The following is an 18818-nucleotide window of genomic DNA, read 5'->3' as shown; positions in this document are numbered from 1 at the left end:
TTTTTATTTTAAATGAACAAGGACACATGTTTTCGGTCATTATTAGAAATGTACATGTTTATTCAGCCCAGCAAACACAACTATGTGGTAGGGATGTCTCGATCCGATCTCAAATATCGAAATCGGGGCCGATCAAGGCATTTTTAACTGATCTGTATAGGCTTTACTAAGGCCGATCCTAAGCCCGATACTTTGTTTATGTCAGCATGTCCGCTGTGTGGAAATACTTTAAATTGGAAAGTGAAACAGTGAAGTGTAATGTCTGTAATGCGAGCGTTTCACGAGGCGGTAGGAGCAGAGCTGCGTTCATTACTGTAGAATTTTACTGTTTATATGGTGTGTGAGTCGAGGATCACACCGGTTTACAAAACAATAACTTTTAATCCCAGTATGAAAACTTCAGGACCATAACATACAGCTTTTACCAGTTTACGTGTTACAAGACTGAACGACATCTCAGTATCAAGCACTCTGATTGGCTTAGTTATGTAACATGAGCGTGGTAGTGATGCAATAAAGAAATAAATACACGCTATATTCACTAATTGTCGGGAGCATTTAACACTTTATTAACTTCTTCTGTTACGGTTCCGAATAGTGGACAGCTAGAGTCATCGCGTTAGCCAAGCACGCTATTCCATGCACTATGGAAGCCCCAAAGGGTCAAAACACACTCACTTCATGTAGAAACATCCATCAAACCATTGTCACAATACAACCACAGAAAAGTCTGTTACAGTTACAACACGCATACAAGTACGGTGGCTTATAAGAAACAAACCAGATATCATTTTACCAAACAATCTACAATTACTTCCAATTTGATACGGCACCTAAAAAATAAACACTCAGCCGAATACAGCGAGTTTATTATTATATGATGAGAAGAGGAACCGGCCGTCCGCTAACACGGCAGAGACGCTGATTTTCCTCACAAAGAACCTTCACTTTATTTTGAGTGTTCTAGTTTTACTACTACAATACTGCACTAAGTTTGTTTACTTTTATTTTGTAAAAAATAAAAGAACATTAAGCAATAACTTGGATGCAGGCAATTTTTTTCCTACAGCACTGCAGAGCTATTCAGTTGTTAAACATGTACATTTAGACAATTTTACTGTAGGAATTTGAAGTGATGGGATGGCAAACTTGTGTAAAGTGTCAATTCGGTTGTGTTAAGATCACTTTTTGAGTCAGATTAAATGTACTGTGTTGTTGGGTTCAAATCTTTTTTCCTAGCGAAGTTCTGGTCGTTCTGACCACCAAACACACATGCAAGAAACTAGGAGCCTGGATGATGTGTAGAGATTGTCGTGGCGCAAAGACGCCAATCTCTCATGCCAGACCAGTGAACTATCAAAAACTCTCAAAGAAAAACAAAAAACTCCAGATGCTGGATTAAATTAAGAGAGAAAAATACTCCAAACTTATTTGTCTCTAGGGGGGTGAGGTAATCGCCCCTTCTTTACTTTTACATTCCAGTCTTGAGGTTGGACACTGTTATATCCAAACCAAAGCCAAAATCAACTCAAGGAGACTCTTACACATCAGCTTTTACACAGAGATACTGGAACTTTTCTTTCTAGGCCTCAGCTTCTGATACTTCTGATATTTAACTATTCAGAGTTGAACTTTTACTCACTTACTCACTTTCTTATCCGCTTATCCAATCAGGGTCGCGGAGGGGTGCTGGCACCTATCCCAGCTTTTCAATGGGCGCAAGGTACACAGTAACACCCTGGATGGACTCCCAGTCCATCACAGGGCAGACACACATTTACATTTTCATTTTCATCATTTAGCAGACGCCTTTATCCAAAGCGACTTACACAGTGAGCGGAACACGATGAGCAATTGAGGGTTAAGGGCCTTGCTTAGGGACCCAACAGTGGCAACTTGGTGGTGGCGGGGCTTGAACCGGCAATCTTCTGTTTACTAGTCCAGTACCTTAACCACTGAGCTATCACTGGCCCACACACACACACACATTCACCTATAGGGTGATTCAGTGTCTCCAATTAACCTGACTGCATGTTTTTGGACTGTGGGACCAAGGACCCGGACCGCCCCGGCTGGGGATTTAACCCAGGACTTGTAATGAGATAGATTTTTACAATATTCTTTCTAATCACCAGAGACATTTTCTTAATTACTACATCAAGATTTTGGATTTGGAAGGCATGATACATGATACAATGTAATTGAAGACTCAGAACTAAATGCAGTTGATCCAATAACTCCAACACACTTTGTTAAAGCTTTTATTTATTTATTTGTAGCTAAATGTAAGTACAGATTAGTTATATATATTTTAAGATAAGCTTATTAACTACAAAAATAGACTTTAGAACTCGTTTTACCCAAAGGCACCAATATCTCAGGAGCTGTGTGTTAATATATTAATTAAATACTTTATTAAATCATTATATAACACAAATATAAAACATTTAAAACAAATATTGCAAATAAACTGATAAAAAACTAAACATTTTTTTCAGCAGAGGAACGATTACTGACTATATTAGAGATATAAGAGAAGATAAATGAGGTGTGAAGTGTGTGTGTATTTATGCTTCACGTTCATGTGCCATGTCGAGTACAGTCACTTCAGTACACGTGACTGTGTTGTGGGTTTGATCTGCGCTTCATCGACCATCCAAATATTTATCTATCTGTCTGTCTTTCTATCTGTCTGTCTGTTTATCTATCTATGTCTATCTATCTATCTATCTATCTGTCTGTCTGTCTGTCTGTCTGTCTGTCTATATCTATCTATCTATCTATCTATCTATCTATCTATCTATCTATCTATCTATCTATCTATCTATCTATCTATCTATCTATCTATCTATCTATCTATCTATCTAAACAAGTCGTTCTCAGATGTTTAAAAATAAACGATGATGGCGTTTTTTGCGGCTGGGTGCTGATGCTGATTTTCCGGTTTAGTTTAAAGCTCCTCAGTAGGGCTGAGATCACTGGAGCTTTTATAAATCAGGCTTTTGTTCATGTCCTGATAGAGCTTGCTTTGTGCATAGGGGCGGCGTCAACGTGAAACCAGAAAGGGCCTTGCTAAAACTGTCAGGACCCACCAGCGCCGAGATTCTGAACTCCTGGGCGTTGCCACCGGTCGGCTGGGCACCATCTAGCGGGCATAATTGGCAGTGCCCGCAGCAGACACGTTTCTCCTATGCGTGTGTGGTCTTCAAACTCTGTGTAAGGACCCTGATTAGCAGATAGAGAGGCACTTGTGCCGAATGCATGAGTGGAAAAGGGTTTCGCCTGGGGGTCGGAGGAGGCGTGAGCAGTAATACACGCACCTCGACTGCAATCAGGGATCCACAGCAGCTGAAGACAAATTGACTATGCTAAATCGGGAGAAAATGTATCAATAAAATAGAAAAAAAAATGTTGAGAGCATACGAGGGATCTTCAAAAAGTTTCAGCACTTTTAAACCTCTATTAAGAATTTCCAAAACAAATTACGTCACTTTTCTACAGTCGCCTTCTGATGCATTTTTCCAGCGCCGTACCAACTTTTTAATGCCACTGATGCGCCGCTGCTTTCACATCATCACCACATGAAAATCTTCTTTCTCATAAAGCTTCCTGAGCGTTCAAAAAGGTGGAAATCAGGCGGCGCTCTATAAATCCGTGTCTCAGACATGAGCGATTACTACTACTCCCGTCCCACCCTCACCATTTTCAAGCAAAATATATAAACATGAGGAAACTTTTTGAAGATCCCTGGTATAACTAGTTTATTACACCTGGTGGCAGGTAATGCTGCTGGAACACTGGTCTTTAAACAATAGTTGAATATTTTCCCCCCGTGTTGGTAAAAGACGTTCCCCGGGCCGAGCTCCTGTCCTCCTCCTCGATCGCGTTCTCGATCTTGGACAGGATCGCGTAACATTTCTTCTTGAAGTCCTTCCCCATGAACGCGTACAGGAACGGGTTGAGGAAGCTGGCGGAGCTGACCAGAGTGGTTCCGATTGGAATCACGATGTGAAGAATGTCCCTATGTGTCTCGATCAGTTCCATGAGATTAAAGATGTGGTAGGGCAGCCAGCAGAGGAAAAAAACGACGATCAGGAGCGTCATGACTTTGAACGGTTTGGTAGATCTCGCCATCTGGTTGCTCCTCAGTTTCCGGATGATGACCACGTAACAGGCGGAAATGACCAGGAACGGGATCACGAATCCGAATGTGAATCGGGATATCACCATGACAATGTGCTGCTTTTCACTGTAGTCGTAGTGACATTTTTGATGCGGCTCGGAAACCTCTCGGAAAACGGCGGCGGGCGAGCTCAGCGCCGCCGAGAGGATCCAAGCCAGCGCGATGACGACCGAGGCTTTGCCGAGGCTGCGCTTGTTCTGCGCCCACACGGGGAACATGACCACTACGCAGCGGTCCACGCTGATGATGACCAGGAGGAAGATGCTGCTGAACATGTTGAGGAGCAAGATGAAGGACGTGAACTTGCACATGAAGCGGCCGAAGAGCCAGACTTTTTGGACCAAGTAGACGATGTTTAAGGGCAAGAAGGCACAAAAGAGGAAGTCGGATACAGCCAGGCTGAGGTACCAGCTGGTGTTGACTGATTTCTTGATCTTAAACCCGGCAATATAGATGACCAGACTGTTCCCGACGATACCCAGGATGAAGATGATGACACCGACCGTTGCCAGGAAAACACACAGAACGTCTTTACAAATGGACGGAGCTGTTGGTGGAATCTTAGTAGAGTTGTCCAAAGCATCAATAAATGTATGCTCATAATCTTCTCTATTATCATAATCTGTAGATGATGTAGTCATGATGTCTGTACAATAAACACAACAAGGAGAGATTTAGTTTAAGATTTTAAAGTTTTATCACCAATAAGACCAGAGAACCAGATCATCTTTCCCAGCAGACACACTATATGGCCAAAAGTATTTGGACACCAGACCCTGAGCTTGTCGGAGGTTCCATTTCACAAACAAGTGGTACGGTTTCTGAGAAGGCTTCTCACAAGACTTTGAAGTTTGTCGGGGTATGGGAATTTGTGCCCATTCAGCCAAAAAGCATTTGTATGGAAAGGCGCTGGTGGTCAAGAAAGCTTCAATTAAGCTGTTCAGAAAATCTGAGATCACTGGAGTTTCTCTAAATCAAGTCTGTCTTTATAGAGCAGATAGTCATACTGGAACAGACAGAGCCTTCCCTAAACTGTTGCTGCCCTGTTAGGGTTTTGGACTTTTACATTTACATCTTCAGCATTTAGCAGTAATTGAGGGTTAAGGGTCTTGCTCAAGGTGGCAACTTGGCAGTGATGGGGCTTGAACCAGCGACCTTTCTTCTACTTACTAGTCCAGTACCTTAACCACTAGGCTACAACTGTCCTACCCAGAATGTCCAACAAGTTTATGGTTAGGTGTCCACAAATTTTTGACCACACAGCTGACATTCCAGACAGGTCAAACAGACATTGTGATGTCATAAAATCATATCAGTTCAGCCATAAGGGCTGAACAACAAGGGCCCAACAGTGGCAACCTGGCAGTGATGAGGCTTGAACCAGCGACCTTTCTAATACTAGTCCAGTACCTTAACCGCTAGGCTACAAAAGTCCACATAGTTCGGTGTCCACATACTTTTGGTCATATACATACATTTACATTTACATTTTCAGCATTTAGCAGACGCTTTTAACCAATTATATTTATCCAATTAAGGGTTAAGGGCCTTGCCCAGGGACCCAACAGTGGCAACTTGGTGGCGGCGGGGCTTGAACCTGCAACTTTTTGATTACTAGTCCATTACCCTAACCACGGAGCTACCACTGCCATAAACATCGTGATGTCTAAAAGATTTTTAAAAATGGGTTTGGACGGGACGTCCGACAAGCTTATTGTTTCGGTGTCCACATACTTTTGACCATACAGCTGAGGTTCCTGACGGGTCTGCAGATTAAAACTGTCGATGTACTTAAAACAGACAGACAGAAACCACAAAATCACTCATCGTCTTCTCACTAGTTTAATTTTAGATGAACAAACACCCACCTTTGGGACGCTCGCTCTGGCACAGCGCTCCTGTCTCGCTGACTTCGGTTCTTTCGACTGTATGCACGTTTTCTCAGACGTTTTTTTTTATTATTTTTACTTCCCCATAAATTTCTGAGAATTTGACACTTTTTTTTGCATATTCACAAACTGGTTATCACTTCCAGTTTAGCCTCTCATCATGCAGCTGAGTGTTAAAAACAGTACATTCGAAGTGTCAAAAAAATGCAGAAAGCATGTGGACACCACGTTCTAACACCTCAACCCCACTCACCATCTTTGTGCTAAATGTAAATCTACACTGTTTTCTTGTGCTACAACCTCTTTGCTAAATGAAAAACATCACAATTGCTGATCCAAGCTGCCAAACCCAAAATCTATTAGCGGTTAAAGCTCAGCTCGACTGGTCTGATAAATCGACATATGCTGGATTACAACCACACTCGGTCGATCAAATTCTGCTGTTATTGTAATTCATTCTTCTAATCATTTACTATGTGCTTTCAAAGAAGATAGACAGACAGACAGACAGACAGACAGACAGACAGACAGACAGACAGATTAGATAGATAGATAGATAGATAGACAGACAGACAGACAGACAGACAGACAGACAGACAGACAGACAGGTAGATAGATAGATAGATAGATAGATAGATAGATAGATAGACAGGATAGATAGACAGACAGACAGACAGACAGACAGACAGACAGACAGACAGACAGACAGACAGACAGATCACTTTATTAATCCCAGAGGGAAAGTCAAGTATTACAACAGCTCAAGGAAAAAAAGTATTAAGTAAATAAAAGACAGTTAAAAATTATTAATTAAATAAGCTAAAGGTGCATAAGAAATAATAAGTAAGTATTGCAGTACAATGTTGGTAGAAATAAATATACATGCAATATGTAATATAATAAAAAAGGAGATAAAAACACGATTACACTGATCAGATCTCGTGTTGAACAGATTCGTTTATTATTTATGGGTAAAATGAACTCCTGACTCACCTTCCGAGCGCTCGCTGTTTGATACCAGATATGAAGAATTAGATCTTGAACAGCTCAGCCCGGAAGAAGCAAAACCCACAAATGTTCTATTGCAGCACTGATGAGGTTTCAACTCACTTCTGAAATCAGCACGAGACTTGTGCACTTGGAGCCTGAAATAGGGGCTTCGACAGTCACTGGTTACTATGATAAGTATTGGTTGGAAGGGTGTGAAGCATGGCGTCACTGGACCCTGGAGCAGGAGAAAGGTGTTTTCTAAAGTGATGCAGTCTGTTAAGCAAAGGTGGGTTCCACAGATGCCACGAGAACGCCAACACACGAGTGAAAGTAACACGTGGTGGTGAATAAATAATAGATTTTTAAGGTTTGGCTGAACCAATATTGTCAGGTCAAATTGTCTTGGCATGAAATTGAAAGGCTGGAGACACCTGTGTGTGTGTGTGTGGGGGGGGGGGGGGGGGTGTATATGTGTGTGAGTGTGTCTGATTCTGGGTGTGTATGAAGGTGTGTGTGTGTGTGTGTCCGAGAGTGTGTTTATGTGCAAGTGTATGTGTGTCTGAGTGTGTGTGAGTCTGTCTGAGTGTGTGTCTAAATCTGAGTGTGTGTATATGTCTGAGTGTGTGTGAGTGTGTGTAAGTGTGTGTGTAAATCTGAGTGTGTCTGAGTGTGTGTGTGTGTGTGTATCTAAATCTAAGTGTGTCTGAGTGTGTGTGAGTCTGTCTGAGTGTGTGTCTAAATCTGAGTGTGTGTATGTCTGAGTGTGTGTGTGTGTAAGTGTGTGTGTAAATCTGAGTGTGTCTGAGTGTGTGTGTGTGTATCTAAATCTGAGTGTGTATGAGTGCATGTGAGTCTGTCTGAGTGTGTGTCTAAATCTGAGTGTGTGTATATGTCTGAGTGTGTGTGAGTGTGTGTATGTAAGTGTGTGTGTAAATCTGAGTGTGTGTATATGTCTGAGTGTGTGTGAGTGTGTGTATGTAAGTGTGTGTGTAAATCTGAGTGTCTGAGTGTGTGTGTGTGTGTATCTAAATCTGAGTGTGTATGAGTGCATGTGAGTCTGTCTGAGTGTGTGTCTAAATCTGAGTGTGTGTATATGTCTGAGTGTGTATGAGTGTGTGTGTGTGTAAATCTGAGTGTGTGTATATGTCTGAGTGTGTGTGAGTGTGTGTGTGTAAATCTGAGTGTGTATGAGTGCGTGTGAGTCTGTCTGAGTGTGTGTCTAAATCTGAGTGTGTGTATATGTCTGAGTGTGTATGAGTGTGTGTGTGTGTGTAAATCTGAGTGTGTGTATATGTCTGAGTGTGTGTGAGTGTGTGTGTGTAAATCTGAGTGTGTGTATATGTCTGAGTGTGTGTGAGTGTGTGTAAGTGTGTGTGTAAATCTGAGTGTGTGTGTGTGTATCTAAATCTGAGTGTGTATGAGTGCATGTGAGTCTGTCTGAGTGTGTGTCTAAATCTGAGTGTGTGTATATGTCTGAGTGTGTGTGAGTGTGTGTATGTAAGTGTGTGTGTAAATCTGAGTGTCTGAGTGTGTGTGTGTGTGTGTGTATCTAAATCTGAGTGTGTATGAGTGCGTGTGAGTCTGTCTGAGTGTGTCTAAATATGAGTGTGTGTATATGTCTGAGTGTGTGTGAGTGTATGTGTGTGTAAGTGTGTGTGTCTGAGTGTATGTGTGTGTATCTAAGTCTGAGTGTATGTGTCTGAGTGTGTATGAGTGCGTGTGAGTGTGTGTGAGTGTGTGTGTCTAAATCTGAGTGTGTGTATATGTCTGAGTGTGTGAGTGTGTGTGTGTGTGTGTGTAAATCTGAGTGTATCTGAGTGTATGTGTGTGTATCTAAATCTGAGTGTGTATGAGTGCGTGTGAGTCTGAGTGTGTGTCTAAATATGAGTGTGTGTATATGTCTGAGTGTGTGTGAGTGTATGTGTGTGTAAGTGTATCTAAGTCTGAGTGTATGTGTCTGAGTGTGTATGAGTCTGTCTGAGTGTGTGTATATGTCTGAGTGTGTGTGAGTGTGTGTGTGTGTGTAAGTGTATCTAAGTCTGAGTGTATGTGTCTGAGTGTGTATGAGTCTGTCTGAGTGTGTGTATATGTCTGAGTGTGTGTGAGTGTATGTGTGTGTAAGTGTATATAAGTCTGAGTGTATGTGTCTGAGTGTGTATGAGTCTGTCTGAGTGTGTGTATATGTCTGAGTGTGTGTGAGTGTATGTGTGTGTAAGTGTATCTAAGTCTGAGTGTATGTGTCTGAGTGTGTATGAGTCTGTCTGAGTGTGTGTATATGTCTGAGTGTGTGTGAGTGTGTGTGTGTGTAAATCTGAGTGTGTGTGTGTGTGTATCTAAATCTGAGTGTGTATGAGTGTGTGTGAGTCTGAGTGTGTGTCTAAATATGAGTGTGTATATATGTCTGAGTGTGTGTGAGTGTATGTGTGTGTAAGTGTGTGTGTGTATCTAAGTCTAAGTGTATGTGTGTCTGAGCGTGTATGAGTGCGTGTGAGTCTGTCTGAGTGTGTGTCTAAATCTGAGTGTGTGTATATGTCTGAGTGTGTGTGAGTGTGTGTAAGTGTGTGTGTAAATCTGAGTGTGTCTGAGTGTGTGTGTGTGTGTGTGTATCTAAATCTAAGTGTGTCTGAGTGTGTGTGAGTCTGTCTGAGTGTGTGTCTAAATCTGAGTGTGTGTATATGTCTGAGTGTGTGTGAGTGTATGTGTGTGTAAGTGTGTGTGTGTATCTAAGTCTAAGTGTATGTGTGTCTGAGCGTGTATGAGTGCGTGTGAGTCTGTCTGAGTGTGTGTCTAAATCTGAGTGTGTGTATATGTCTGAGTGTGTGTGAGTGTGTGTAAGTGTGTGTGTAAATCTGAGTGTGTGTGTGTGTGTGTGTGTGTGTCTAAATCTGAGTGTGTGTATATGTCTGAGTGTGTGTGAGTGTGTGTAAGTGTGTGTGTAAATCTGTGTGTGTGTGTGTGTGTGTATCTAAATCTGAGTGTGTATGAGTGTGTGTGAGTCTGAGTGTGTGTCTAAATATGAGTGTGTATATATGTCTGAGTGTGTGTGAGTGTATGTGTGTGTAAGTGTGTGTGTGTATCTAAGTCTAAGTGTATGTGTGTCTGAGCGTGTATGAGTGCGTGTGAGTCTGTCTGAGTGTGTGTCTAAATCTGAGTGTGTGTATATGTCTGAGTGTGTGTGAGTGTGTGTAAGTGTGTGTGTAAATCTGAGTGTGTGTGTGTGTGTGTGTGTCTAAATCTGAGTGTGTGTATATGTCTGAGTGTGTGTGAGTGTGTGTAAGTGTGTGTGTAAATCTGAGTGTGTGTGTGTGTGTGTGTGTATCTAAATCTGAGTGTGTATGAGTGTGTGTGAGTCTGAGTGTGTGTCTAAATATGAGTGTGTATATATGTCTGAGTGTGTGTGAGTGTGTGTAAGTGTGTGTGTAAATCTGAGTGTGTCTGAGTGTGTGTGTGTGTGTATCTAAATCTAAGTGTGTCTGAGTGTGTGTGAGTCTGTCTGAGTGTGTGTCTAAATCTGAGTGTGTGTATATGTCTGAGTGTGTGTGAGTGTGTGTAAGTGTGTGTGTAAATCTGAGTGTGTGTGTGTGTATCTAAATCTGAGTGTGTATGAGTGCATGTGAGTCTGTCTGAGTGTGTGTCTAAATCTGAGTGTGTGTATATGTCTGAGTGTGTGTGAGTGTGTGTATGTAAGTGTGTGTGTAAATCTGAGTGTGTCTGAGTGTGTGTGTGTGTATCTAAATCTGAGTGTGTATGAGTGCATGTGAGTCTGTCTGAGTGTGTGTCTAAATCTGAGTGTGTGTATATGTCTGAGTGTGTGTGAGTGTGTGTATGTAAGTGTGTGTGTAAATCTGAGTGTCTGAGTGTGTGTGTGTGTGTGTGTGTATCTAAATCTGAGTGTGTATGAGTGCGTGTGAGTCTGTCTGAGTGTGTCTAAATATGAGTGTGTGCATATGTCTGAGTGTGTCTGAGTGTATGTGTGTGTATCTAAGTCTGAGTGTATGTGTCTGAGTGTGTATGAGTGCGTGTGAGTGTGTGTGAGTGTGTGTGTCTAAATCTGAGTGTGTGTATATGTCTGAGTGTGTGTGTGTGTGTGTGTAAGTGTGTGTGTAAATTTGAGTGTATCTGAGTGTATGTGTGTGTATCTAAATCTGAGTGTGTATGAGTGCGTGTGAGTCTGTCTGAGTGTGTGTCTAAATATGAGTGTGTGTATATGTCTGAGTGTGTGTGAGTGTATGTGTGTGTAAGTGTATCTAAGTCTGAGTGTATGTGTCTGAGTGTGTATAAGTCTGTCTGAGTGTGTGTATATGTCTGAGTGTGTGTGAGTGTATGTGTGTGTAAGTGTATCTAAGTCTGAGTGTATGTGTCTGAGTGTGTATGAGTCTGTCTGAGTGTGTGTATATGTCTGAGTGTGTGTGAGTGTGTGTGTGTGTAAGTGTATCTAAGTCTGAGTGTGTGTCTGAGTGTGTATGAGTCTGTCTGAGTGTGTGTATATGTCTGAGTGTGTGTGAGTGTATGTGTGTGTAAGTGTATATAAGTCTGAGTGTATGTGTCTGAGTGTGTATGAGTCTGTCTGAGTGTGTGTATATGTCTGAGTGTGTGTGAGTGTGTGTGTGTGTGTGTGTAAGTGTGTGTGTAAATCTGAGTGTGTTTGTGTGTGTGTGTGTATCTAAATCTGAGTGTGTATGAGTGTGTGTGAGTCTGAGTGTGTGTCTAAATATGAGTGTGTATATATGTCTGAGTGTGTGTGAGTGTGTGTGTGTGTGTGTGTGTGTGTGTGTATCTAAGTCTAAGTGTATGTGTGTCTGAGCGTGTATGAGTGCGTGTGAGTCTGTCTGAGTGTGTGTCTAAATATGAGTGTGTATATATGTCTGAGTGTGTGTGTATGTGTGTAAGTGTGTGTGTGTATCTAAGTCTGAGTGTATGTGTGTCTGAGCGTGTATGAGTGCGTGTGAGTCTGTCTGAGTGTGTGTCTAAATCTGAGTGTGTATATGTCTGAGTGTGTGTGAGTGTGTGTGTGAGTCTAAATCTGAGTGTTTCAGTGTGTGTATATGTCTGAGTGTGTGTAAATCTGAGTGTGTCTGAGTGTGTGTATGTCTGAGTGTGTGAGTGTGTGTGTGTGTGTGTGTGTGTGTGTATCTAAGTCTAAGTGTATGTGTGTCTGAGCGTGTATGAGTGCGTGTGAGTCTGTCTGAGTGTGTGTCTAAATATGAGTGTGTATATATGTCTGAGTGTGTGTGTATGTGTGTAAGTGTGTGTGTGTATCTAAGTCTGAGTGTATGTGTGTCTGAGCGTGTATGAGTGCGTGTGAGTCTGTCTGAGTGTGTGTCTAAATCTGAGTGTGTATATGTCTGAGTGTGTGTGAGTGTGTGTGTGAGTCTAAATCTGATTGTGTTTCAGTGTGTGTATATGTCTGAGTGTGTGTAAATCTGAGTGTGTCTGAGTGTGTGTATATGTCTGAGTGTGAGTGTGTCTAAATCTGAGTGTGTGAGATTGAGTGTCTGAGTGTGTGTGTGTGTCTGAGTCTGTCTGAGTGTGTGTATATGTCTGAGTGTGTGTGAGTGTTTGTGTGTGTGTCTAAATCTGAGTGTGGTTGAGTGTGTGAGATTGAGTGTCTGAATGTGTGTGTGTGTCCGAGTGTATGAGTGTGTGAGTGAGTGTGTGAGTGTGTCTGAGTGTATATGTGTGTGTCTGAGTGTGTTTTTGTGTGTGTGAGTCTGTCTGAATGTGTGTCTAAATCTGAGTGTGTCTGAGTGTGTGTGTGTGTGAGTGTGTGTGTGTGGTGAGTGTGTGTGTGTGAACAAAACCCACCGAAAACTGCATGCGTAACATCTAACTCACACACACACACACACACACACACACACACACACACACACACACACACACACCACTAGTACCGATGTTGTGTCAGTAGTCTAACAGTCCTGCCAATGAAATGTACTGAATTGAAATTACATTGTAAGGTGTGTGTGTATGTGTGTGTGAAAGGGGAAGCGTGTGTGTGTGTGTGTGTGTGTGTGTATGGGTGTGTGGGGGTATGTGTGGGTGTGTGTGTGTGTGTGATACATTTAAATTTGAAGACAACAGGAAATATCAGGGGCTTTGACACTTACACTGAGACACACACACTCAGACTCACACACACTCAAACACACACACACACACACACACACACATTCAGACACTCAGACACAGACACTCAGACACACACACACACACACTCAGACTGAAACACACATACACAAACTCATACACACACACACACACTCAGACACACACTCAAGCACACACACACACACACACTCAGACAGACACACTCAAACACACACACACACACACAGACTCTCAGACACAGACACACAAACACACACACACTCAGACTCACACACACTCAGACTCACACATACACACACTCAGACGTACTGACACACACACACACACACACACACACATTTGCATACACTTAGACTCAAACACACACACATACACACACTCAGACTCTCAGACACAGACACACACACTCAGACACAGACACACACACACACACACACACTCAAAAACACACACATACACACACACACTCAAAAACACACACACACACTCAGACACACTCAGATTTCTAGCTGAAACAGAAGTTGTTGCCCTGTGGGCGTGGCTGAAACACATCAACAGTTAGTGTCAGATTAAATGAGAATAATAAAAGCAGATTTATTTAATAGAACGTGTTTATTTATTCAGTGCATGAGCAGCAGCGTCTACGTTACAGATCATCAGCTACAGTAAATCATTTATTAGTAAAGCTACAGATCAGGCATCAACTCAGGATCTGAAAACAGTCGTATGCTGACCACAACGGCACAAAAGTTTTAAAAAACCCGGTGACGACACAGATGTGGTGGTGCAGCCGGTCCCAATCACCAACAACGTGTTCAGTCAAAAACAGCAGCATGTAACAGAACCAACATCCTTCAAACTGCTGTTTACAATCACTGCATTATCAGACGCTCTTATAGTTATGAAGTAATACAGTTCAAGCAACTGAGGGTTAAGGCCCTTGCTCAGGGGGCCCAATAGTGGCAACCTGGCGTAAAACCAACCTTCTGATTATTAGTCCAGTACCCTCATCTCTAAGCTACCGCCGTCCATCAAACCCTGAAGCATGTGAACAGATCTGTCATGATCTGGTCCAAATTTGAGAAGAATGGATACCTTGGGCAGCACGGTGGCTCGGTGGGGGTAGCACTGCCGCCTCACAGCAAGAAGGTCCTGGGTTCAGTCTGTGTGGAGTTTGCATGTTCTCCCCGTGTCTGTGTGGGTTTCCTCTGACAGTCCAAAAACATGCAGTAAGGTTAATTGGAGACACTGAATTGCCCTATAGGTGAATGTGTGTGTGTGTGTGTGTGTATGTGTGTGTGTGTGTGTGTGTGTATAGCTGGGATCTTCCACACTTTCAGGCCAGGAAGGTACAGATTCTAAAGCTAACATCAGAACCCTAGTTACACTTTATGGTCAAAAGTATTCGGGCCTTGCTCAGGGACCCAACAGTGGCAACTTGGTGGTGGCGGGGCTTGAACCGGCAACCTTCTGTTTACTAGTCCAGTACCTTAACCACTGAGCTATCACTGGCTATCACACACACTCAGACACGCTCAGACTCAGACACTCAGGCTAAGACACACACACATTCAGACACACTCAGGCTCAGACACACACATACTCAGACACTCAGACACACACACACACACACACACACACACACACACTCAGACACTCGGACTAAAAAACTAAGACACATTCAGACTCAGAAACACTCAAAAACACACTCAGACACACTTACACACACACACACACACACACACACACACACACACACACACACACACACACTCAGACACACTCAGACACACTCAGACTCAGAAACACTTACACTCAGACACTCAGACACACTCAGACTAAGACACACTCAGGCTCAGACACACACACATTCAGACACACTCAGGCTCAGACACACACATACTCAGACTCAGACACACACACACACACACTCAGACACTCGGACTAAAAAACACATTCAAGACACATTCAGACTCAGAAACACTCAAAAACACACTCAGACACACTCACACACTCACACACTCAGACACACTCAGACACTCAGACACATTCAGACTCAGAAACACTTACACAGACACACTCAGACTCAGACACTCAGACACACTCAGACTAAGACACACTCAGACTCAGACACACTCAGGCTCAGACACACACACACTCAGACTCACACACACACTCAGACTCAGACACACTCAGACTCAGACACACTCAGACTCAGACACACACACTCAGACTCATACACACTCAGACACACTCAGGCTCAGACACACACACACACACTCAGACTCACACACACACACTCAGACTCAGACACACTCAGACCCGGACACACTCAGACTCACACACACACACACTTAGACTCAGACACACTCAGACTCAGAACCTCAGGGTTCAGGTCAGGGTCATTTTCTTCAAACCTAGCTTTGTCATAGTGGAACAGGAAAGGGGCCTTCCCTAAACTAGGTAAAACCCATAATTTCGAAAATTAGAAGGGGTGTCCCAATACTTTTGTCCATACAGTGTATTGATATATAATACATATTTATCATTTAATAAAAAAGTATGATAATATTGGACCAGTGAGATCAGAGGTAAAAAGTAAGAGGTCCAGAGGTTCTAAAATACAGAATCAGATGTGAGTGGACGCTCTGGTGTCCACGGAGCTGGAGCGGGACAGGTAGCGGCTCAGCGTACGTCCTTCCTCCCCCATGGCGCTCTCGATCTTAGACAGAATGGAGCTCTTGAACTTCCTCCTGAAGTCGTTCCCCATGAAGACGTAGAGCACGGGGTTGAGGAAGCTGTTGGCCGAGGCCACCGAGGTCCCGACCTGGAGGCCGTAGTTGATGACGTGGTTGGGGAGGCTCTTGTTCAGCTCCACCAGGACGAAGGTGTGGTACGGCAGCCAGCACAGGAAGAAGGTCAGGATGAGCGCCGTCATGATCTTGAAGGGCTTGGTGGACTTGGCCATCTGGTTGCTCCTCAGCTTGACGATGATGACCGAGTAGCAGACCATGATGACCAGGAACGGCACGAGGAATCCGAACACGAAGCGGCTCGTGGCGATCGCCCTGTGGCTGTGCGGGCTGCTGGTGTAGCTGTTCTGACACCGGGTTCTGTCCATGTGCTCCTGGACGTCGCGGAAGATCATGGACGGGACGCTCAAGGCGGCGGAGACCAGCCAGGCCAGCACGACCACCACTGAGGCCTTCCGTATGGTGCGCTGGTTCTGCGCCCAGACCGGGAACATGACGGCCACGCAGCGGTCCACGCTGATCACCACGAGGAGGAAGATGCTGCTGAACATGTTGAGGAACATCACGAAGGACGTGAACTTGCACATGAAGTGTCCGAAGGTCCAGTTAGACGTTGCCATGTAGACGGCGTTGAAGGGCAGGCTGGCGCAGAACACGAAGTCGGACAGGGCCAGGCTGAGGTACCAGGTGGTGTTGACCGACTTCTTCATTTTGAAGCCTGCGATCCAGATGACCACGCCGTTCCCCACCACACCAAACACGAAGGTCATGATGTTCACCGTCAGCAGCAGGATGCAGAGCACCTCTCCGGAGCAAAGGTGGTGCCACGGGGGGGAGAATGAAAAGTCCTCATCAAACGTTTGGTTATCGAATGTGTAGTTTTCGTATTCCGTAGAGAAATAGAGGTTTAAATCGGTCGTTTCCATAATAAAATAAAATAAAAACACTTTTTATTCTTAAAACCCCTGAGGAAACAAGAACACAAAATGTTAAACCTCTGACTCCATAATTCCAGTATTAAATTCCAAAAGCTTAATATAATTTAATGCCACCAAAATAAATCAAAGCTACATGTTCACCCCTGGGTCACAAACCTTTTCTAATAAAAACCCCTTTAAAAAATATAGAGCCAGGCTGTGACGGCACGGTGGCTCGGTGGGTAGCACTGTCGCCTCACAGTAAGAAGATCCTAGGTTCGATCCCCAGGCGGGGCGGTCCGGGTCCTTTCTGTGCTGAGTTTGCATGTTCTCGTATCTGCGTGGGTTTCCTCCGGGAGCTCCGGTTTCCTCCCACAGTCCAAAAACGTGCAGTAAGGTTAATTGGAGACACTGAATTGCCCTATAGGTGAATGTGTGTGTGTGTGTGTCGGCCCTGCGATGGACTGGCGCCCTGTCCAGGGTGTTACTGTGTGCCTTGTGCCCATTGAAAAGCTGGGATAGGCTCCAGCACCCCCCGCGACCCTGATCTATATATTGTATTATACAGTAGAACGTTTGAAATGCCGGTTGTTTCCACTGTAAGTTCAGCATTTGACTCACACAAGTTCATAATTCCAAAAAATACATTTAAATTAAATACATTAAAAAATAAACAGAACAGAAGCCCAAAAGTTTCATATGAATTTAATGTCAGCAGCACGTTACAAAAAACTCAGAGGTACATGTTTACCCTTGTGTCACACAGTACCTATATAGAGCCAGAAGGCATCAAGTGATCGATTTGTTCTTGTTTATATATCTGTAACCATTTTTATATACTGTATTATAGAAAGTTTAATGATAGTCGGTGTAATTCATATTCTGTTGAAAAATAGTAGAACTTTCTATTCTCTAAATTTAACCCCTGAGGAAACAAGAACACAAAATGTTCAGCCTGGACTCACACAGGTCCATAATTCCAGAAAATTTCAATTAAATCAAAAAGCTTAATATAAATTTAATAAAATAATTAAAGGTACATGTGTACTTTTGTGTCATAGAACCTTTTCTTAAAAAAAAAAAAAAAACCTTTTAAAAATATAAAATATAATACAAATATAAAAAGAACCAGAAGGCATCAAGAAATCAAGATGTAATTAAATGTAATAACTTATTGTTTTTATTGTTGTTACTATTTGCACTGTTATTGTTTTTATATATACATATTATATTATATATATTTTATTGTTACTGTTTTTTTTTTTCTCTTTTTATGTTTCCTAAGTCCTAAGTAAATAATTTAGGATACACATGTCCGTATTTCTCATATTTAATTTAAATTTAAATAATTTTTTCAATTCATCCATTTCACCTGCACCCGTATTTAGCACTGTTTAACACCAAATGCCCTTTTTTAAAATCCAGGTTTGGGACTGGCAGTAAGAGCGCACTGACGATGATAGCACATAATTTACCCTTGCGCCACCAGAGCACTTCTGTATTCATTTTATAAGCATTTAATAATCTATAGACTCTATATACATATAAGCTTTTTATATATATATATTTTTTTTTTTTACAATAAATAGAGAAATAATAGAGCTCACCTCGGCCCGGTCACTCAGCACCTTTCATGCCGGTGGTCAGTTTAAGACCAGCTGTTCTCTGTGAAGAGCGTTTGAGGAATTAAAGTCATATGTCACCTCTTACAAAACACTGGGAGTGTCGAAGCATCAAACTTCTGCAAACACAAAAAACACTTGTACCAACGCTGGTGTTTTTCCAAGTCATCAAGAGTCTCGTGGTTTCACTTCTGGTTCGATTACCGCTGACGCACTTCAACACTGAGTTTACCAACACCTGCTGTTTTATTCCCAATGGCACGTAGAACAGAAGAAAAACAAACAAACACACATCCAGTGAGCGGCAGTTGTCCGGGCGGATTAGAGAGGTTGTTGTTGTTGATTAGAGAGGT

The 18818-nt window shown here is 42.8% G+C and overlaps 2 protein-coding genes across 2 annotated transcripts; both read right to left on the bottom strand.

The window, feature by feature from the left end:
* Positions 1 to 3804: 3804 nt before the first annotated feature.
* On the bottom strand, positions 3805 to 4824 carry LOC134335745 (chemerin-like receptor 1). Its single transcript, XM_063018339.1, has one exon. The coding sequence runs from the start codon at positions 4822 to 4824 to the stop codon at positions 3805 to 3807; it is 1020 nt and encodes a 339-aa protein (XP_062874409.1).
* An 8942-nt stretch (positions 4825 to 13766) lies between these two features.
* cmklr1 (chemokine-like receptor 1) lies at positions 13767 to 18478 on the bottom strand. The gene is made up of 2 exons (XM_063018060.1): positions 18451 to 18478; positions 13767 to 16891 (listed from the first exon to the last, which is right to left on the bottom strand). Exon 2 carries the CDS (start codon positions 16850 to 16852, stop codon positions 15803 to 15805), a length of 1050 nt encoding a protein of 349 aa, XP_062874130.1. The 5' UTR covers positions 16853 to 16891; positions 18451 to 18478; the 3' UTR covers positions 13767 to 15802.
* Positions 18479 to 18818: the final 340 nt, after the last annotated feature.

The sequence above is a fragment of the Trichomycterus rosablanca genome, chromosome 21 (genome assembly GCF_030014385.1).
Source record: "Trichomycterus rosablanca isolate fTriRos1 chromosome 21, fTriRos1.hap1, whole genome shotgun sequence".
Taxonomy (NCBI): Eukaryota; Metazoa; Chordata; class Actinopteri; order Siluriformes; family Trichomycteridae; genus Trichomycterus; species Trichomycterus rosablanca.
Note: the sequence above shows the minus strand (reverse complement) of the source record. Positions and strands in the feature narration are given on the sequence as shown.

Excerpts from the sequence above, each read along its gene's own strand:
- LOC134335745 (XM_063018339.1), bottom strand. The coding sequence starts at position 4,824 with ATGACTACATCATCTACAGATTATGATAATAGAGAAGATTATGAGCAT.
- cmklr1 (XM_063018060.1), bottom strand. The coding sequence starts at position 16,852 with ATGGAAACGACCGATTTAAACCTCTATTTCTCTACGGAATACGAAAAC.